We start from the raw sequence: 23429 nt of genomic DNA, 5'->3' as shown, positions 1-23429 counted from the left end.
CAATTAGCACAGACAGATGTATATAGGCCTGTAGCCATGATAAAACTTCTTTTATTTACTGGTCTGCGATATATAAATATTCTTTTTGGCTGGTGTTTAGATTTATAGAGAAGGAAGGAGTTCAGAAGTACAGGTAGTTTGGGGGGAAGGAAGTGGGGTGGCTGCTACCTTAACTTGAAATTGGAAGGGATTAGATTAGAGGTAGGGGTAAATGCTAAAGTACAGGTAGTTTCAACTTCAAAAAATGGGGGTGGGGAGATGGCTGCTACTTTGACTTGGTAACTTGAAATTGAAATTGGAAGGAAATGGGGGTAGGGGCAATGCTTAAGTACAGGTAGTTTCAAAACTAGGTACATAGGTAGTTTGGTGAATGGGGAAATGGGGAAGTCGGGTGAGGGGCAGAGGAAAAGGGGGAAGGGGACATAGGGAGGGGAAGGGGTGACCAGTGTGTTACCTTGGTGGCTTGATCATGGAAGGTGGTGGTGAGGGAATGTAAAAGTACAGGTAGATACAACAACCTTCTAAATTAGGAAAAGTACAAAACGGCCATTAGTCATATGAGACATGAAGCAATCTATTTGTTTGAAATAATAGTTACTGACATGGTATGTTGTCCTCTTGTGCTTTGGTTCATGACATATGATGATATGACCTAGTGCATATACTGGGCTTGTATATGTATTCACATATATTACTCATGCTTTTGTGTCTTATAAGACCAACCCCCACCCCTTCCTCCCTCCATTGGTCATGTATAATATGAATTCAGTAAGGTTTTAATTCCAGGTTCTAGTCGTATCAATGAGAACATTAGGTCCCAGAGGAATCTAACGACATGTTCTATCAGTTGAATATTTGTGGCGTCCATATAGATTAGTTTGTACTACAACCTCCATGAAAATGAGTTCAACAGGTTCTGTTATCCTAGATAAACAGATTAGATGTTTTTTCATATGGCGCAAGAATTCTGTTATCAAACTGTTGTACTGTAACTGGGATCCTTCGCCCTGGTATGTCCCGATGTGTCCATATAGGCCCTGTAGAGTTTCCCCTGTAAGTATTGAGGTAGGATTGTCGGGAATGTAAGGGATCTTTCGTCCCGATGTGTCCATACTGTCTTCGCAGCGACCCCCTGTAAATTTTTGACTAGGATTGTCTAGAACATAATTTTCTGAAGAAGATAACTTTTTATCATCATTTTGCCTACATATATTCCCAGTAGTCAGACAGAAGAATGATATTAATTGACACTGATTTTCACTCTGAAAAATGATGATCTTAATGACCCTGATTTTTACTAGTGAATCATAATGACCTTGACCTGATTTTTTCTTGATGATAGTGATGACCTTAATATTGATTACAGTAATGATTACCTTGACCCTGACTTTCATTAGTCAATATTGATGACCTTGACCTGATTTTCCCTTGGCAATTATATATGGTGACCTTGACACTGGTTTTTGCTTAACATAAATATCTGAGGAACACAAGGTCATCAGAAGTTCTTAGTGTCTGATTACCTTGACCCTGACTTTCATTAGTCAATATTGATGACCTTGACCTGATTTTCCCTTGGCAATTATATATGGTGACCTTGACACTGGTTTTTGCTTAACATAAATATCTGAGGAACACAAGGTCATCAGAAGTTCTTAGTGTCACCAAGGTTCAAAGCAATTGATGGGGATAGCAGACAGGGAGTTTTACAAAAAAAAAAAATTCTTTCGTCAGAAGTCTGCAAAATATCCCTGAAAATGGTTCCATATATTGGTTAATCATGTATACATTCAAACGGTTTTAAAACAAACACTTACAAACAGGAAGTTGTCTGTTGTATTTGTCTTTCACCAAAGTAGGCAGTAACCATGGTAACATGTGCAGTAAGCAATTAGCTGTGGGTGTGTTCATGCTAAACATTGACAAGATTTTTACTCAGATTGTATAAAAAACTGTCAGGTGGTAAAAGGATGGATGGAGGCCGGGGGGCTGGCAATTTTATGGTTTTATTAGCCAGTGATAAGCTACATTGGTATACTCTACTAATTACAGATTCAAGTGCTGAGAATCACTATCAGTGATACTTTTAACAAAACAAACAGCAATAAGCTAATTTACCTCACCACTCTGGCTTTCTGGAGTTCAGCCTAGGATAACATGCAAGGTTTTTCTATTCTAGTTGAGCATGAATGGTATTTTCTCTGTTTAATTCTGTCTCACAATATTTTGGTTATTCTGTATTAAGAGTTACTTACCCTTGTGAAAAGGTATATATTGTAATGTCATGTATTTGAAAGTTTAAATGTCATATGCGTCAGTGAAACAATGTTTCACTTACAAAACAATGACGTCCCTATCATTACCTTCCCCCAAGGGCAGATCTAGATAACTCTGTAATATCCAAAGATGGAACAGGTTTGTAATATCCAAAGACGGAACAGGTTTGGTGTCATGGACTGACTTAGCTTGCTTATTATGTTTTAGTAACATTGTCTTCATTATCAGCTGCAAAATAAACAAGAAATTTAATTGCAATGTTAGTGCTGCATTTAAAAAAAATCTTTACTGACTGCTGATAGTGAAATTGAAAGGATTCATATGAAGTTAAAATTGAATTCCTCTCTGTGCATAATGGAATGCTTGTATTTACAACAAATCAATCTGCAATATGGACGTGGCGTTGGCAGATCTGAGTCGCTGCGTTTTGAAAACATGCTCACCATCAAAAGTAGAGTTATTGCATTTCTAAAACACAATTAGTTGTTATAACTGATCATGTGTTGATTACAAAGTAAACCTTGCTTTTAGCAAAATGGAATTTTATTAATAAGGCCGTGTGAACAGATTTGTTTGTTTCCTGGTAGGCTGTTCTGAATGGATGTTCTGATTGATAGTTATAAGGCCAAAAGAAAAAATCTGTTACCAGGTAGGCTGTTTCTGAATGGAATGTATTAATAAGGCCAAGTGAAATGATTTGTTTGTTTTGAGGTAGGCTGTCTCTGAACATAATTTATTAATAAGGCCAAATGAAAAGATAAATTTGTTTCCATGTAAAATAAGCTGTTTTGGATTGGGGATACATAGGTACTGCCAACGTGACTCTACCTATTGCTTGTCTTTTTCTCATCGGTTATAGTCAGTGTTCACCCCTGTAGACACTTAACCTCTTCTAATTCAAAGGATGGAATAGTTCATTATGAATTTACAGGGGTGAATGAGTTAAACCCCTTCAAAACCATCTGTATGCACGTTCAGTCTGGTATTATAGCTATAGTGAGACTTTGGAAGACGTGGTACGCCCCAATATATGTGATGCATAAAATTTAAAAAATTGTGGTACATGCTAAAGGTTACAATAATTAAACAAATTATCACTAACAATGGAAAATTATCACTTTGTACCTGTATGATCTATATATTATATAAATCTGTATATGACTATATAATTATGTAACTTGTTCCTTGATGCCTTGATAGTCTTTTTTTTTCAAGAGCAAAAGAAAAAAGAAAGGACAAGAAACAGAAATCATTAATTCATACAAACAAAGAAGAAAAGAACAAATGAAATTGAGTAATTGAAACAGAACAATGGGTGGAGAAATATTTTATCTCAGAAATTTAATCTCAATGCATCAAGTTTCATCACATTTTTTTTTTTTTTTACTAATTTGCATTATTTGTGTAAAAACAGGAAAAGGACTATGGCCGCACTTCCTGTGAGTAATGAAGCGCGGATTACATCTCGGATTTATCAATTAGATTTACAACCGAATATTTATATTAGAACAAAAGAAACCTGTTGCTTCACACAATCACACATAATCAAAGTATTGATTCATAAAGAGGCTTGTCGGAAAGGCTTTCCGACCTAACACAGGGAATGCCTATCCAAGTGTAAAGCTATGTAATTCTCTCTGTGTAGTTAGCGATATTTCTCAGTACTGTTACTTAGAGATTTTGAAAGTTTTGTTGTCCAACTTGTCATATTTTCTCTGAGGAAGAATTATAGTTGAATTCTGGATAACTTGGTTTTGAACGTTTTGTTGAACTGGCACTTGAAGGCTGACTGCAGCTATTTCTGTTGCGTGCGGTAAATCAAATGACATTGACTGTTATTAAAACAAGATTATTTGAATTGCTTTTGAGATTTTCTTTCCCAGTGTTTTCTAATAAAGGTTAACTGAAGTTTTTTGTCAATATGAAGCTAATTCTCTTCTATTGATAACCTTCTTAATTAATCTTCATGTCGTAATTTTTGTGTTTCTCGAGTGCCTGCTTTTTTCTTTATCAATAAAGAATGAAAAACAAAGATTTGTGGGATTAAAGTCACTTTAAAATGTCAAAGGAACAAGAGAGGGCTTATAATTAACTTTGTCAAGGGCCTTTCAATGCACACTAGCTAATGAAGTATTCAAAGCAAATGGATTGGAAACAAAAGAATTTTTGTGTAGGTAGAGTCAAATATAAGTCATTTCAAGCAGCAGTATTTAGTACTATTTACATAAGAATTTTTTATTGATTGGTTTGAAATCTGTATTAAAAACAATATTTGAGTATTGTGTAATTTTTTTATGAAATAACACATTTGTGTATTTGGTTGCATAAGGTAATAGAGGCAATAGTATTTTGTAGCTAGGTAACTGTATTGTTGCTAGGTAACTGCATTGTTGCTAGGTAACTACATTGTTGCTAGATAATTGCATTATTGCTAGGTTACAGTATCATTGCTAGGTTACAGCAATGTTTCTATTTAGTAACAGTATAATTATTGCTAGATAATAGCAGTGTTGCTAGTTAACTGTATTATTCCATGGTAAACATAACAGCTTAATGTTGCTTAGTAACAGTTGCCGAGTACTATATTAGAGCACAAATCTATATTTATGCCTGGAATAGTTTGTCTCTTAATTGAATTATTAAGATACATAATACTTGTTTTGACAGAAAACTGCTCTGTATTAAATTGTGAAATTGTTTATATCCTAGAAAGATATGTAAGGAGTCGTTCAATGTGTTGTAACACTGTAATTTCCTACATCACTCGAATCTAGTCTTGACATGCGCTTTTGCATGATGATATACACTAAAAAAAGTCCACTTAATTTCATATAAACATGTTTGGTCCGGAAGCCACATGTTATTCATCCGAGTTAGAATGTTCCCATAATTACATTAAAAGGCTATATAGGACGTTGTAGATTCCTTTATTGGAAACGTTGTTAACGCAGTTCCAACAAAAACGAAACTTGCAGCAGACTTTAGGATCTTTCTCCCCAAACACTTGAAAGACAATTAAGTATGAGAAACAAAAGACTTGAATTAACTTTGCATGTTCTGTTTTGTTGGTCACATTCTTTGAGCTTCGCTTGATAAAATGTGATTTACAGCACAGTAAACAAATTTCTGTTGCCGTGGTTTGGCATTGCATATAGAGTAGTCTTAGATAGTATTATGTGAAGTTTCTGTGCTGACTTTCCTTTCAATGGGCAATTCATTGCAATAGCTGCAGTAGTCCATTATGATATCCGACAAGGAAGAACACCAAACACAAGATATCTTTCTATTCCACCCTTGAGTTTACTAATCAATTTAAACAATTGTTTTCCAGTCAATTTTCTGATTTTAAATGAACTAGAAATCTTTTGTTTTCTCCGCGATAACCTTGAGTCTCTATCTGCAAGGATTGTTCCGTGCTGAATGGTGACCAGACGCTGAATTACAGCCCGCGTTCCTGGGAGGATAATCCCAGTCCTGGTAGAAGTTATTACCATAAAAACAAATACATTTTCATTTAGAGTAAGTTTAGACCTTTTGCATGACATTTTGCCATGATCATGCAAATGTAGTTTTGAGTAGCACTCCTGAATGCTCTAAGTCCTTTGGGAATTCAACCAGCATTCTGGCGTAGAGTGCTGCGTAATTGATGCAGTTGTTTGTCTATAAATGTTCTGTAGCTGAGCATATTGAGGTAAATTAAATGTCGTATTTACTGCCAGCGTTTTTGTATAATATTTGCATTTTCATCTTAATCACTCACTCGTAAACATGCAAGGAGTTCTCCTGCGCCAAAGTCTAATCTCATCAAAATTCGGTAGAATATTGTCCGCCCGTCATATTCTGTATAATTTGTTTCTGGCTGGGAATTTTCTTCTATACACTGCAGTCATTTCATGCATTTATTTCATACCATAAAAAGACGACCAATTAGTTTCGGGCTTTTCCTCCCGTTTGGTTGTGGCAGGGTATGAAGAGTGAATAAGAGTATGATTGTGTTTATTGGTAGGGCCGATAAAAATCGTGGCGAGTAGGAACGCATCGCTTTCTCATGTTCTGTGATCAATAAAGCCAAAAGTGTAAATGGCACTCATGTTCGATTTGAAATATTCATGAAGGTATTGATATCGAACGCGAAAATGTCAAAAACAAAAAAAAACTACAGTTCTTTCAATTACCAAGGGATAGTTTTCAAAGATCAACATATTAAGAGAGAAAGTTCAATGAAATAAAAATTCTTATTAATGTGCATGATACGGCATCATTACTTACAATAAAGTGGTTTTAGAATTCCGTACTGTGGGCGGACAATCTTTTATATAACAGTATGTAATCTAGTTACATCAGATAACTATACAGTTCAAAGACTTTCAAAGGTCAAAGTGCTTTTATGTATCATGAATTATTTCTGAACTGACTGCTGTATACCAGAAGGTCATGACACAGTACTTTTGTTCTATAGTGTTTGGATATACAAGGCTCTCGTAACATTATAGTCTCGCTCTGTAATAGATAGGATATCCAGTTTTGTTTTATGGTAGTTTAATTTCTGCTTATTATCTTAATAATCATAACAAATATTACTTTTCTGTCTTGAGACTTGTAAATGAAATTAGCACAAATTTAATCTGTTAAGACTAGAAATCTGTGTGATTTTTTGCCCAATGATTATATAATTAGGTCCTGAATTTTAACTTCTGTTGTGAATATTCATATATTAAAGTATGCAGGTATTACAGATATTTTGCATTAATGAACATTGGCTTGGTACGTGTATAACTCCATAGATATTGAAAATATTTTTCAGTAAATTGAGAAGAGGGGACCTTTTTTTTTCGTTCTGTAAAAATTTATAAGATTTCTTACCAACACGCACCATGCATTCCGTCACTAACCTCTGAAAGCTAACATCGTAATTAGGACATGTGACAATCCCCAGTAGAAATCTTAGACACGATCTGATTGAGGCTTGTCTCCATAGTGTCTGCTAGTACTTAGTAAGATCAGAGTCTTTAAAACTCTTTTTACAGCAGTTTCAACCACATTGAAAAAAACATTTATAGGATTATACCCATGATAATAGAATTTAGTCACATGATTGCTCGTTAGACTAATCAACAGATACTTTACTAATGAACTTTCTAAAGATTAATTTTATCGACAGGATTATGACGGTTAAGAACACTTAATTTGATTTCTCTTTTGTTAATGTTGCCAATAGAAAATTATAATGAACTCACTCAGAAATATTGTTCACCAACTTAAACAACATTTTGCAATATCTAAACTTCGCTCAATATTGGGCCGCGGTGGCGGAGTGGTTAAGATGCCTTGATATGTTACCACAAGCTCTCCATTTCGGGGTTTCGAATTGGAATCCTGATGTAGGGTAGTTGCAAGGTATTGACTGTAGGTCAGTGCCTTTTCTCCAAGTACTCCGACTATCTTCCACCTAAACCTTGCACATTCTTAAGACTGTTAATAGAATGTTTATAAAACAAACATAAATCAACTGTGTGTTCCAATATCATTGCAGATAGCTCATGCTAGATGGATACACAGATCAATATAAATAAGATTGAATCAAGTAATAGATTGAACTTTTTCTCCAACTAATGACATTACAATATGTCTTCTCAAGGACAGTGAAAAGACTCTCATCTGAATGATTAAAACAGAATCTAGAATCACAAAATTCATCCTCCCTGATGTGTACATTCAAGTCAATGAAATCTCATAATGGAGCCATGTCGCACGACTTTGAGAACTCTCTAGTGTGAAGTCAAGTATTGTCATGGGGTGCCCCCAGAGTTACCATGACAACCTATTGGGCGCCATAGAGGGTTAAATGACTCCGTCTTTACACCATGTAAATCCTGCTTCCTGTTCCTGTGGTGAGGGGAGATGTGACATGAAACTGTATGGAACTCTTCGGTGTTTTAAAGCGATTCTGTACAATTGGTGCCTATCACTGCAATGGTATTCCTTAAAGATTTCATTGAAATGACACATTAAGGGTGATGATTTTGAAAATACATAATGAATGCAAAATGCTTTAAAAGAGTGTTTGCATGCATTAAAGAATAATCATCACACACTAGATATGGTGATTTATGATCAAATCGGGGAAATCTTAACAGATAAATAATTATTGAAATGACTGCTGGGAGTTAATAATCTATTGAAGAATCGTGTCTATTTAATATTGCTGGCTCAGCAGTATTGACATTTGGTTTGTAGGAATGACTCTGCTTTCTGCTTACACAGAGAGAGGGGTGTACATTCATAATAGTAAATAAAACTAAAAAGGATGAACCTTTTATAGAAAACCCTATATCCTTATTGTTGAATTCCTACAATATGTGTAGCATAGATAAAAAAAAAACACCAAGGATCGTCAGTAGAGCTTTACATGAATGGAACGCGAAAACATTTGTCTGAATCCCTCTCCGTTCACCCTCGGATAGTGTGAACTATGTAGATTGTGTTATCATAGCTTTTAGCTTATGCAGAATGTTGACTATCTAATGTAATTGATTGGGATAGAACTAGATAGTAACCCTTCCCGAAGGACGGGACATATTGTCGATCGCCGTCTGCTTTTATGCATTTTATCCATTGCTATTATGTAAGCAGTTTGTTTGGAAACAGTACTGTTGTCTGTTCAGTCTTTGTGTTCAATAACGTGGGATTTGTGAAAGCACGTAGCTGAAATATCCTGGTAGGCGTTTCCATTTTTACAGAAGAGTAAATGAGAAAAGGAATTAATAAATGAATAAGCAGCTATATTTAACGTTTAGATGACATCCTCAGTGAATTATGCTTATCTGTATATTATTTATGAATGTTGGTATATATTGCTTATAAAACTTCCAAAAAATACTTATGGCGAATTTCGTTTTATATTTTTTCAGAAAAATATGTAAACATTGCAAATGTCCGCCGGAGACACATGACATGAGCAGTACTGGGGACCAGGAACGCAGTCTTCAGCGTCTAATTCACGACACGAAACGTAATTCTACGTCGGACGATGACAGTGGGTGTCCACTGGAAGAATACACCTGGGTGCCTCCTGGACTTAAACCAGAACAGGTGAGTTAACGAGATTTGATCAAGGTAACACATCACTTGGTTTGGATGTTGATAATTATGTTGTGGGAGCTACAGAAGCAGACGGATTCCAGACACACGGAATTAAAGTGTAGACATCAGTCGACCATAAGGTACCCTCTCACCTCCAAATCACCAAAAATAGACTGATCTATGCTCCCTACTGGCCAAGACATTTTTTCTAAAAGTTTAGGAATTGGTCTGGTTTTTTTGCCTCACTGATTTGATTTATATCACCACAATTATATCTTCCTCAATACTCAGGAAAGAAAGGGAAGTTGGGTGGGGGGATAAAATCAAAATGTAGAAAAAGGACCCAAATGCTTTTCCTCTTAATGAAGGGAAGCCAGTTATGTAATAAAGAAAAATGAGAAAATAAGCAATTATTATGCACACTTAAGTATCGTCTGTGACATCTCCTCTTCCTTTTGTTACAAAGAAAATCATCTTATCCATAGGTTTACGGCAACATTTTGGCAGACAAGCCTGAAGCCGATTTAGGTTAACATGCTTTCCTACACCTGGCCAAAGGAATGCGGGCTAGATCATACTAAACGACAAACTCAGAAATTGGAAATCTGCGGTATCCGCATTAAAATCACCTTGCTGTCGAGTCTGGATGTGTAGAAGGTGTCGGCATTGGGGGCGGCCATATTACTTTACTGGCATGGACCTGATTATCATGTAGCTATCTCATTAATTCTAAATGTTTAAGTAATGGTGGCCAGGTTTTTATTGTTTGGGTTAATCAGACTTATTCGCTGACAAAGGGGGCGGGGCTATTCTGAATCTCTACATCTGGTCCCGCTTACAAGCACTTTAGGAGTTTTGTGGTTTTCATGCATACACATTGGAGAGCTCGTATTTAAGGGAAGCATCAGTCATAGATAATTGTGGAGAAAAAACAGCGAGGATATAAGTAGAGATCACACTGTTGTCAGTGCCTGCCATTCCAACAATCAGTAAACTATTTCTCCTTGTATTTACAATACATAGTACCGTATTTGAACAAATAAGCACCCAGGGAACTTAAAAAAATTAAGGAAAATAAAGATTAGTGCTAATTATTGAGACCAAATTAAGATCTTCCAAAAAATTAAAACACAACTTAAGCCACAAATTAATTTCCATCAGAAATCAGATAGAGAAACTATATGGTATTCATTTTTTAGCTCACCTGGCCCGAAGGGCCGGTGAGCTTATGTCATGGCGCGGCGTCCGTCGTCCGTCCGTCCGTCGTCCGTCCGTCAACATTTCCTTTAAATCACTACTAGTCATAGAGTTCTGCATGGATTGTAACCAAATTTGGCCACAAACATCCTTGGGGGAAGGGGAACAGAACTTGTATAAATTTTGGCTCTGACCCCCCGGGGGCAGGAGGGGCGGGGCCCAATAAGGGAAATAGAGGTAAATCTTATAAATTGCTACTTGTCCTAGAGTTCTACATGGATTGTAACCAAATTTGGCCACAAACATCCTTGGGGGAAGGGGAACAGAACTTGTATAAATTTTGGCTCTGACCCCCCGGGGGCAGGAGGGGCGGGGCCCAATAGGGGAAATAGAGGTAAATCCTTTAAATCGCTACTAGTCATAGAGTTCTACATGGATTGTAACCAAATTTGGCCACAAACATCCTTGGGGGAAGGGGAACAGAACTTGTATAAATTTTGGCTCTGGTCCCCCGGGGGCAGGAGGGGTGGGGCCCAATAAGGGAAATAGAGGTAAATCTTATAAATTGCTACTTGTCCTAGAGTTCTACATGGATTGTAACCAAATTTGGCCACAAACATCCTTGGGGGAAGGGGAACAGAACTTGTATAAATTTTGGCTCTGGTCCCCCGGGGGCAGGAGGGGCGGGGCCCAATAGGGGAAATAGAGGTAAATCCTTTAAATCGCTACTAGTCATGGAGTTCTACATGGATTGTAACCAAATTTGGCCACAAACATCCTTGGGGGAAGGGGAACAGAACTTGTATAAATTTTGGCTCTGGTCCCCCGGGGACAGGAGGGGTGGGGCCCAATAGGGGAAATAGAGGTAAATCCTTTAAATTGCTACTAGTCATAGAGTTCTACATGGATTGTAACCAAATTTGGCCACAAACATCCTTGGGGGAAGGGGAACAGAACTTGTATAAATTTTGGCTCTGGCCCCCCCGGGGGGCAGGAGGGGTGGGGCCCAATAGGGAAATTTGATGTTAATATTCAAATTCCTTCAGAAAAGAAACAATGAACCTGTATTCAGAACATTACTTTGCATTACAAACCAGGTGAGCGATACAGGCCCTCTGGGCCTCTTGTTCCAGTTTGCATTTCAAATTTAAAGTATAAACTCGAAGCTTGCACAAGGGGGAAGGTTGCTTACTTGGTAGAATATAGTGGATTATCAATGAACAGTCACCCTAACATCTCCACAGAAGTCGTTACCATATTAGATGTATGTGTTTTCTAGTCAGATCTTGGGATGTTTTTGTTTTTATGATTTCATAACAAGTCTATAAGTAATAAACTTGGGAGGGGGGAAGAGGAGGAGGGGGAGGGAGGAGAATGAGAGAAATTATAAACACGTCTTTAAATTCCTTTAACAGGATGTGTCTCACCGAGTGATTAATGTTACGTCTGCTCCTTACGTCTGCTCGGAGGATTAATACATAAGTCATGGATTAGCATCTGCTTCCAGGGGAAAAAATATCAACAACTCCCAAAGCAGGCATTTTATACAAAACATATTATTACATTATATTAATGAATGATGATTTGGCCAGAATGACTTTAATACTTTATCTGTAAATGTTTACATGTATATGAGGATTTTATAGGGAATAAGCTATGCAGTCAACTTATATGTAAAGACTATGCATGCAGTGTATAAATGACTTTTTTAGCCAAGCGGTCTTTATACACAGGTCGGAATATGATGAAATTGTTTTTTTGTATCCCCAAGGAAATGGTCTTTATACAAAGGTGGTCTCTAAAACCGATTATTGAAGACAATTACCTTTTGGGAACCCAAGAAATATGGCCATATTTTTAAGCAGATGGTTTTTATACAGAGGTGGTCTCTAAAACCGTTTATTGAAGACAATTACCTTTTGGGACCCCAAGAAATATGGCCATATTTTTAAGCAGATGGTCTTTATACAAAGGTGGTAGCTATGGCAGGTTTTTGAAGAAAATGGTGTCTTTGGTCCCCAATAAAGTGGCGTCTTGGGTCCCCAATAAAGTGGCGTCTTGGGTCCCCAATAAAGTGGTCTTACTAAACAGTTGTTCTATATACAGAGGTGCAGGTCTCTAAGACAGGTTTGACTGTACAGGAAGTGTGTCTTTGACAAGAGGAGGTGAACTGAAGATGATAGTGATATAGAAATAGCCATCTGCCAACACTAGACAACATATGACAGGCCTACTTGAATCTAAGAGGAGTTTTGGGCCTGTCATTTGTGTGGAATAGTGATCAAGAGGCTTGCTTCTTGGTTCTCAGGGAAAATCCTTGTGGATGATATTGTTAGTGAGAGGCCCGAGAGGCCCGCTTGGTTCTCGGTCATCCCTAAGTACTGATGGTAAAGCCCTGATCCTAGCTCCTGGGTACTGGTCTATAGCAGACTTCCAGCTGCTTTGTGAACTACATTGAACCAGTGACCTTCAAAAAAAAAACTGACATGATGAATTATCATGTAGTTTCACATAAATGCCGAGATTTATAGCAACATATTGGTCGTAAATTATATTTTTATTTACATACGGTCAACAATATGACAAAACGGTAATAAAAAGCATATTTAGTTCTCACATGAAATGGTTCATTACACACTATATAACATTTCAGATTTTTACCAACAGATTTTGTTTCTTATCACAACAGTTTACCACCAGTATGAGAACAGTTTATATGGTCAGAATACACAGGTTCTTATCACAGAGTGAAAATATACAGTAGAACCTTGTCTGGTTTATACAGGTATCCATATTATAAAGGGTTACACAGAAATGTATACAGTGGGGCCTAGTTGTCAGGTTTAGACAGGTGTCCAGATTATACAGGATTACATAGAAATGAATACAGTGGGGCCTAGTTGTCTGGTTTATACAAGTGTCCAGATTATACAGGATTACATAAAAATGTATACAGTGTAGCCTAGTTGTCTGGTTTATACAGGTGTCCAGATTATACAGGGTTACATAGAAATGTATACAGTGTAGCCTAGTTGTCTGGTTTATACAGGTGTCCAGATTATACAGGTGTCCAGATTATACAGGGTTACACAGAAATGTATACAGTGAGGCCTAGTTGTCTGGTTTATACAGGTGTCCATATTATACAGGGTTACACAGAAATGTATACAGTGGGGCCTAGTTGTCAGGTTTAGACAGGTGTCGGGATTATACAGGATTACATAGAAATGTATACAGTGGGGCCTAGTTGTCAGGTTTAGACAGGTATCCAGATTATACAGGATTACATAGAAATGTATACAGTGGGACCTAGTTGTCTGGTTTAGACAGGTGTTCAGATTATACAGGGTTACATAGAAATGTATACAGTGTGGCCTAGTTGTCTGGTTTATACAGGTATCCATATTATACAGGGTTACATAGAAATGTATACAGTGCGACCTAGTTGTCTGGTTTATACAGGTGTCCATATTATACAGGGTTACATAGAAATGTTTACAGTGAGGCCTAGTTGTCTGGTTTATACAGGTATACATATTATACAGGGTTACATAGAAATGTATACAGTGCGACCTTGTTGTCTTGTTTATACAAGTGTCCATATTATACAGGTTTACATAGAAATGTATACAGTGGGGCCTAGTTGTCTGGTTTATACAGGTGTCCAGATTATACAGGAATACATAGAAATGTATACAGTGGGGCCTAGTTGTCTGGTTTATACAGGTGTCCAGATTATACAGGAATACATAGAAATGTATACAGTGGGGCCTAGTTGTCTGGTTTATACAGATGTCCAGATTATACAGGGTTATATAGAAATGTATACAGTGGAGTCTAGTCGTCTGGTTTATACAAGTGTCCATATTATACATGGTTATATAGAAATGTATACAGTGGGGCCTAGTTGTCTGTTTTATACAGGTGTCCAGATTATACATGGTTATATAGAAATGTTTACAGTGAGGCCTAGTTGTCTGTTTTATACAGGTATCCAGATTATACAGGGTTACATAGAAATGTATACAGTGAGGCCTAATTATCTTGTTTATATAGATGTTCATATTATACAGGGTTACAAAAAAACTGCACAGTGGGTCTAGTTGTCTAGTTTATACAGATGTCTAGATTATACAGGGTTACATAGTAATGTATACAGTGGGACCTATTTGTCTAATTTATACAGATGTCTAGATTATACACGGTTAGATATGTTCACAGTAAGGCCTAGTTGTCTAGTTTATACAGGTGTCTAGATTACATATGCTGCAATCTTTACTTGACAGTTATTTACTGTTTGTGTAAGTGATTAATAAAGAATTGATGGAGATATTTGTTAGGCTAGAATCCTGGTAATAGTTAATTTATTAAGATAATTCAGAGCAGAGTAAGAATGTCTTCTACAGGTTATGGTAATTATGGCTTCCTTCTGTGCTACTCATACCTCGCATAATATATTCCACCATCTTCCTCCCTCTCTCGCTCTCCCATACCACGCATAATATATCCCACCATCTTCCTCCCTCTCTCGCTCTCCCATATCTCTCATAATATATCCCACCATCTACCTCCCTCTCTCGATCTCCCCTCCCTCTCTCGCTCTCCCATACCTCGCATAATATATCCCACCATCTTCCTCCCTCTCTCGCTCTCCCATACCTCGCATAATATATCCCACCATCTTCCTCCCTCTCTCGCTCTCCCATACCTCGCATAATATATCCCACCATCTTCCTCCCTCTCTCGATCTCCCATACCTCGCATAATATATCCCACCATCTTCCTCCCTCTCTTGCTCTCCCATACCTCGCATAATATATCCCACCATCTTCTTCCCTCTCTCGATCTCCCATACCTCGCATAATATATCCAACCTTCTACTTCCCTCCCTCGTGCTCCTTCCCTCTCTCGTGCTCCTTCCCTCCCTTAAACCTTGCATATTACACTTTGCATTCTACCTCCCTCTCTCATTCTATCAAATCTTGCATAATAAATCAATCCCACCTATTACTTCCCTTTCTCTCTCACTCACTCCTCAATACCTTGCATGTTACTTACAACCTTTTATTTCCCTTTTTCCCCATAATACACCCAACTTCCTATCTCTGTCCATCTGCCCTTTCTTTCCTCCCTCCCTCACTATCACTCTCATCACATGATATATTATATATACCATCCATCCTTCCTCTTTCACTCTCACATATCTTACCTAAAATATATCCATTCTGTTTCTCCTTTTCTCTTTCATTCTATCATTTAAAGCTATCTTACTTTTCTTTAGATCTTTATGCTTTTAGACTAATCTTGTTTAATTTAGAGATATTTAGATTTGTGTGATTTTTGTTTTTAAATCTTTATAATCCATGGGGTTTTGAACTTTAGAAAAGAGTTTCATGTTTAAGCTGAAATTATGTTGTTCTTAAAGTAGTAAATTTAGGTAAAATATGACCGGAAATGTAGATGCATGTAATGATGGTGATTCATTTGAAGTAGAATTGCACTAAAGATGAAAACGGAACTCTAAAAAAATCTCCACGTTAAATAATGTTATTTTTATATATGTATGGGAGGATGTTGTGTTTATGTAGCAGAAAACGGGTAGGGAGCCAGAGAAATCGTAAAGTATACTCCCAAAATACTTCATCTACCAAGCGTTTACATACTGCTCACTGGCCACGATTAAAAACCTTAGTCAAACTTCAAAGCGTACTTTTGGAATGAGAAAGGCAAGCATACAACTGTTTAGTACCATGTGGTCGATGGAAATCCAACATGTCTTCTAAAAGTCTACATCTGGTGTGCTTCATATGTAGGGGAAAATAATTCAGTGATGAAAATCTAAACAGAATTTTCATAGTTTTTCTTTTTCATGAAAATTAAGACATCAATAGCAATTATTTGCGTGGAATTCAGGGTGTGAGAATATGAAGCCAAAAATTGTTACATATCTTTTTTTCATGCACTTAAAGCTAACAATGCTTTTTCTTGGTTGGTGAAGCAATGATCGAGACTTCCCAACACATACCAAAAGCAGAACTGGCGTCACCCGATACATTGTTAATATGCATAAAATTGACTGATGCAAGAAATTTGTGATAAGACCGACATATTACACAGATAATTCCCTGTACATGCTTTCATTAATTACCCCTAAAACAGATATTGTGTCGGTAATATGTGCGATAATTATCACAAAAGCCCTGTTTGCTGGTCCATGTCTGATCCTCACGGCTGAGGTGTTCGGCTGCAAAAAAAGTTATTTGTAACTATATAAGGTACAGAATGGCAAAGAATTCTACAGTTCTATATATATATATATAAATAGCAATGAATTAAACAAACGTTAAGCAAGTTTCTACAAATTGAAATGTAATATCAATATCAATCTGATATCAATTATAATCAGAAAATTTTCAATCTAATCAAAATTAGACTAGTCCTCTCCACTAGGATACTGTTATGCTCCAATACAAGTATTTGCAAAACGTAGAGTATCGTAGCGGAGCGGAATGACAAGTCTAATTTTAATTAGGTTGCAAAATTTTATTTGAGACTGATCAGCCTCCTTAAAACAGCTTTTGATTTTAAAAATCATACAGAGTCCATAATGCTGTTAGCTTATTGTTGATAACAGCTGACTTATCACTCAATAAACAGCTTCCTGGCAATTTGTAAAATGTGTTAAATGATTCCCGTTACACATGCAGGTATTTCAAAGTTATTTTCAAATATTTTATTTATCAGACAAAAAACAAACAAAACTCTGATAATATAAAATATACATTCAGAAATCACACTGTATATCAAGTGAAATTAGTTCATCTGCGCTACACCAATAAAAACATCCTAGATGTAAAATGTGAGATAGGTTATGGTTGAATTTAATTATCTAACAATATCACGCCCGTAAAATAGTTCCTAAGGCTCCGTAATTGTTGTTTCATTAACGCTCCTGCAACTGACATTACCGTGATGTAATGTTCGACACTTTTATGAAACCAGCAGTTACCGTTCTGCGCATCAGTAATGGCTGTTGGGTAATTTGCCACACATGGCTTTATCAGATATCTATAAAGAATAATGGCATATTATGTATAACGTTCTGAAGAGGTGTATTATATGTGGATGTTCCGCATCCTTCTATCTTCCATCGCTTTGACTATGGAAAAACTTATTACTTGTTCTCGTTTGTTTGTATTGTTTAGGAGTTACATGAATGAAATCTACAAAGCCAGAGTGTTCTGGCAGCTCCGCGATTACCCTTACTTTGATTAGTAATGTATCCAGTTTTGTCTGACCTTGGCTGGAATGTACTGCCAAGTTTAGGATATTGTGATGTTGGTATAAAAGTTTGAATGAAAAGAGACATTTTCTATCGGTACTCCATCACCTATATAAGTCTATTTATATCTGTTCTGTTACTCCCAAATAGTTAAGAATTTCTCAACAAAATTTTCAATACATTCGGATTCCCTAAAATTGATGTGCATGAGTGCACTGCTTAATTCATTATCACTTTCACCTTGACTTTATGATATGTAAAATTCCTAGTGATGTCACTGAAATTTGCTGACTCTACAACGCGTCGGATAAAAGAAAAATGGGATTGTTTGTGTTCTTAACTTTACACATACAACTTAAAGCATGTTTCAATAACATCTTTTCAAATTAGACATTTAACACCTCTGAACCGATCTGTACATGTCTAATTCTTCAATGATGGAGGTGCCTTTTACACTTTTTCTCTCAAAAACAACTTATCTGAGATAGAAGTCTTCATTTTTGGAGTCGAGCCATAGTTACATCTGGAGGTGGAGCCGGGAGGCCAGCTTAGACAAGATGTTAAACATTTTGACTTATGCCAAACACTTCTGCCAGAATCAATATGGGGGTATTGTCGCTTCCCTTAACCATCAGAAATAAAAGAGTCATTAGGTTTCACCAACAGCAATCAGAGGGAATTAGCTTTAATTCCTGCAACACTTTTACAATGCAGGTGGTGTGCATGGCGTCTGCCACTCTCACGTAAATATCGTTGCAGATCTCGCACGTTTTCTGTTAAGTTTAAGATCTTTATCCAGTTATTCATGAAGCGTCTTATAAACTTGCATTGCATAGTTGTTATAGATTAAATAGATATATAAATGGAGATTTTAATGGAAAACTCGCTTTATATTTTTGTGAAAAGCATCGAGATTTAGCGGATGAAACTGACAAAACTTTTTTAAGTTTTTATCGTACAGGTGTGCTTATTAGAAAGGGCGGGAGAAGACATCGGCAGTTACATATAACACAGTAACACTAAAACCAGAAGGGGTCTATGTAATACGGGCATGTAATTATGATGAAAACGCATCATAAATTTTACCGGGAGGCTGATAATCGGGAGTAGTCTGGGATACCACCCAGGATTCCGATACACGGCCTGTCATAATTATATTCTTAGTGGTTTATGTTCTAGATTTGGATTTTGTAGATTTTTTAACTTTTTATGTGTTTTTAACATTTTTTTCTGAGATATTATATTATCGTTATTACATAGGATGAAATTTCAAGGTGAGTTATGGCAGGGATTAAACTGATGTATATTTATCCTGAAATATTTGAACAAATAGAAAAACTTTACAGATAAATAAAGCATGGGCCTTTTAATGAAGGTGGCTACAATTTGAGAGAGAACAAACTTTAAATGAAAAATGAAATCAAAACTTTAGCTGAAAGGAGCTTGTTTGAGAGTAAATATGGGACTGAACTTTTACACTTTGGGGATATGGGGTTATTTGAGTATGAATACAGTTGATGTTCTTTTCTGTTGAACAAATAGGCTTTTTCGTATAAGTTTGACTTTCACCTTCCATAGTAGGTAATCATATCGACTAAACATTTCCATTTAACGGATACACATTATCGTAAGTCACTGTAAATAATGCCGTGTGTTTTGGCTACTCTGCTGCCCTGTTTGTCTAAACTAGAGAAATATTAGACACTCACGAAGCAAACAAACATGACCACTTAGCTACAGGTTCCATCATACCAGGTACCATGGTGTCTGTTAGAGTACAGGTTAAAAATTAACAGGTCGGTTACCCCTAATCTCGCGATCACTTCCGCATCCCCTCCCGTCCATTTCCAAGTACTGAAGTGTCTCAACTACAGTTTTATAGATATTTTCTCAGGCCTAATTTTACCGATGAATTTGTTTTAGTGAAGTATACGGACTTGAGATAAGATTTCTACCTGTTGTATATATAACAATTTTGTAACTCTCAAAACAGACTTGAGATATCTGAAAAAACACTCCGTTTATCACTGTACTGCGATTCAAAATCTTCATCATACTACGATAATTATTTACAAAGTACTTCACATGTATCTCTGTGGATTTTGCAGAAAAATTGAAGAGGTAGTTCCATACATCTTGGCGAAAATTTATTTCTATTACAATTACTGAATGTAAACTTGCTGTTGAGATGATATTTGTAAACAAAATGACCTTGTATTTACTTGATATGTCATAGATGTCCTCAGCATGGGAAGGTGTTTTAAGTTGGAAGAAGTATGTGGGCTATACATCATCTAATGCTATGAGGGATTCCCACAAACAGTTTCTACTCGACATGAAAAATATCTTCCAGCTATTTCAGCCTACAGAGCTCCATTAAAACTAGAATTCATATGAGTCTTGTTCTTTGCAATTAAAGAAGTAACCTTATTTAATTAACCATTTCGAAAAACTAAAAGAATTTTTTTTTTTTTAAATCTTGGTCAGTAAGAAGCTTGTCTAGCTCTAATCAGGGTTGGGGAAAAGCTTGTCTATACTTAGCTTTAATTAGGCCTTGTCTATGTTAATGAAGTGTCCCTAAGTGTTTTGTCGGCAAGAGTGAGAAAGATGGTACGTTTGGCTTTGAAATGAGTTTCCCTAATCATGTTTTAATTGTATACTCTTCACCTTAAACAACATTGATGGTCTATTCAATCTGTTCACGAAGGTGAAAGAGTCAAAAATAAGGGTCACACTCCATCCTTATTTTGTTCCTTTGTAAAATCATTTTCGGCTCACCTTTGCTTTAAGGACGGCCAGCGTATGGTATGTATGGAAAGTGCCTGTTTCGACCTATCCTACTGCTACAAGTCCATGATCCCATGGATTTGCACAACATTTTGTTTTGGTTATTCTTTGGTAAAAAGGACTATTTTCAATTTGAAAAAATAAATCTGTCATACAGGCCCTCTGAGCCTGTTACAATTTCAAAGACTTGTTCTATTTCGACGAGTACTGGTCTCTTGACCTCAGCATTCTCCCAAACAGATGGCTCTAAGTATACGGCATCATACTCTGTTTAGTTTTATGTTTGTTTTCGCATTCCCTGAGCATACATTTGTTCCGTTGGTAAACATTACAAGGGCAGACAACTCTAGTATTTTCTCCTTACACCTGTTACTTGTTTATTCTGAGTATTGATTGGTGATTTTCACATGCTACGTACCTAACACATGCTTGGCCTTACCCGAGCAAACATATTTAGAAACTATTCAATCAATGTGAGCCAAGGCTTAAAATTGTCACATTTGATTATCTCCCCTGTTGTTTTAGTGGATTATCTCCCCCTTTTGAATGGGTGACACTGGTAATGAATTGAAGGTGTTCTAAGTACTATGACCTGAACATAGCTTTCATTTTAACTGAACCAATATTTTTCATACGCTGCCATTTATTTCTCATGTTCTTTTGTCGTACAGATGATTTTAATCCTGGCATTAACTTTGTGGCAGTTTAAAGTGTGTAGGTCATGTGAAATATAGCCCTTTAACTTTTAAATCCTTACTAATATTGTTACAAGTTAAAAGGATTATTTGTTCGACTGTGATTACAAATTGAAAAACATGATTATTAAGATTAAATGAATTAATACATTTTTAAACGGGGAAGCTATTAAAAAACGTTTGTGGTTATTCATACTATTATAAAGGAACGTACATTTCAAATCGTGTATTAGGTTGATGGGTTTTTAGTTTAATATGAAAAATATATAAGTTTGCACTATATTATGAACTGAAAGTAGACAGGGATTTTTTATATTGACTATCTACAGGTCAGAGGTTCTTGGTTCAAATCGTACTCTTGTTCTTTTTAAACTTTCATATGTTAGGAGTTTAGCTATCAGACAAAATGCTCATTTATCTGAGTATAAACTGTAAAGTTGTGTAACAGTTGTGTATTCTTTAATTTAAAGGTCAAAGGTCAGGTTGTTGTTGACGTTGACAGCTTTGTTTACATGTCAACCCAGCTGTCAAAATGTAATCTAATATACATAAAAAGGGGCTGACATGCAAATACCTCATTATTTTATCTCCTTTTGTTGTGATGCACCATGTGACATCAAAATCGGAACTCTTTAGTAAGGAGGTAATAATACACAAGGTCAAATGATCACCAAAGGTCACTATGCTCAGATATCGGTCTAGGAGATGTCTAGTAATGATAGAAAGGTGCAACATATGTGTCTTATAATCTATATCATTATATGGACAGATACGATTTAGTCTTGTCACCATATGTTAAATGAAATGTTGATACTTAAGATAAACAAACTTAATACCAGACAGACATGTGTGTATATAACTGAGTCGATGTGTCCAGGGTTTGCAGTGGAAGTGTTGGTTTGAATATCGGTTATTTTTGCAGCCACTTAATTTGACATTTTCATTCCTACAATGATTTAGAGTTTTGTTCTACTGTACCTTAAAGTGAATAGTCGGGCAAAGAAAACCAGTCTAAATGCGTTCATTGGCCTTCCAAAAGTTCTCACACATTAATACGACGGCCAAGTTCTGCTTACGTTTCCCAGTTCTGACCATTAAAGTAAAGGAAAGTTGAAAGCATTGAAGGCGAGGCTGCGTGTAAATGTAACCATGCGGACATAGTCAGCCGGGAGGACGTATTAGGATTCCTATACTTTAAATTAATTTCTTCGTACGCAGACAGATTTTGGCGAGAGATTTTATTTTTCCATTTCATAAGAAATTATACTGGATACATTCACACCATTTTTACCGACTTTAGCCATCCTTGCCCGACTGTTCACTTTAATCTTGTTCAATTTATCCTCAAAATACCTGAAATTTAATTAAACAAAAAAATAAGCTGATTTATGATATCAAGTAGAAGAGATGCCAATCATATAAAAATGTTTTTCATACAAAGGACTTTATTGTCAGGTTTGAAGGAGAAACATCCTTTTCAAACCAAAAAAGTTAAATGTGGGTCAGGTTTGAGCTTTCTACTCAGATTGTATTGGTGTACAGACAGTGGTATTGGGCAGGGTGTCATGCTGGCAGCTGTCTCATTTCTTTGGTTCAGTTTCCAGTCAGCAGGTAAAATTACAGTTATGTTGTTTTGAAAAGGTGATGTTGACATTGTGATGTATATAATTGTATTGTACTCTTAAAGTGGGCTGAATTGTGAAAGTTAGGATTAAATTTTTCACCTACATGTAGGTTTATAGTGCTCTGACTTCATTCATAGATGGTGTATCTCTACTGGAAATGTCATGGTGATTAATTTCATATTTGCATGCTTAATTACTTTTTCACAGCCATTAAGACGGATTGATTTATTTACAAATCAAAAGATTTATTGTACTTTGAGTTGAAACTTCTTCATAAAAACCATTAGGACTTATATTTGACCATATTCTATTAAAGTAGTAGTTTCTACTCCCTGTTTATCACTCGGTATAAGGGGAGGGGAGGACTGGTTTGCCCGTTGTCAGTATAATGTGACCAGGTGGGGTGTGCTTGTTCGATGTATTCAATGGTATGCTTCAGTGAGATAGCACTATAAAAGCAAGAGTTCCACTATCACAATGAGA

At 36.3% G+C, this 23429-nt stretch overlaps 1 protein-coding gene across 1 annotated transcript in view; it reads left to right on the top strand.

The window, feature by feature from the left end:
* The window catches only part of LOC138336062 (prickle planar cell polarity protein 3-like), a 74914-nt gene that overhangs the window by 35635 nt on the left and 15850 nt on the right, over positions 1-23429 (top strand). Inside the window, exon 3 of the mRNA XM_069285343.1 lies at positions 9189-9369. Coding sequence (XP_069141444.1) covers positions 9189-9369 — 181 coding nt within the window. The remainder of the gene's footprint in view (positions 1-9188; positions 9370-23429) is intronic.

The sequence above is a fragment of the Argopecten irradians genome, chromosome 12 (assembly GCF_041381155.1).
Source record: "Argopecten irradians isolate NY chromosome 12, Ai_NY, whole genome shotgun sequence".
Lineage (NCBI taxonomy): Eukaryota > Metazoa > Mollusca > Bivalvia > Pectinida > Pectinidae > Argopecten > Argopecten irradians.
This window is presented reverse-complemented; position numbering and strand designations above follow the sequence as displayed.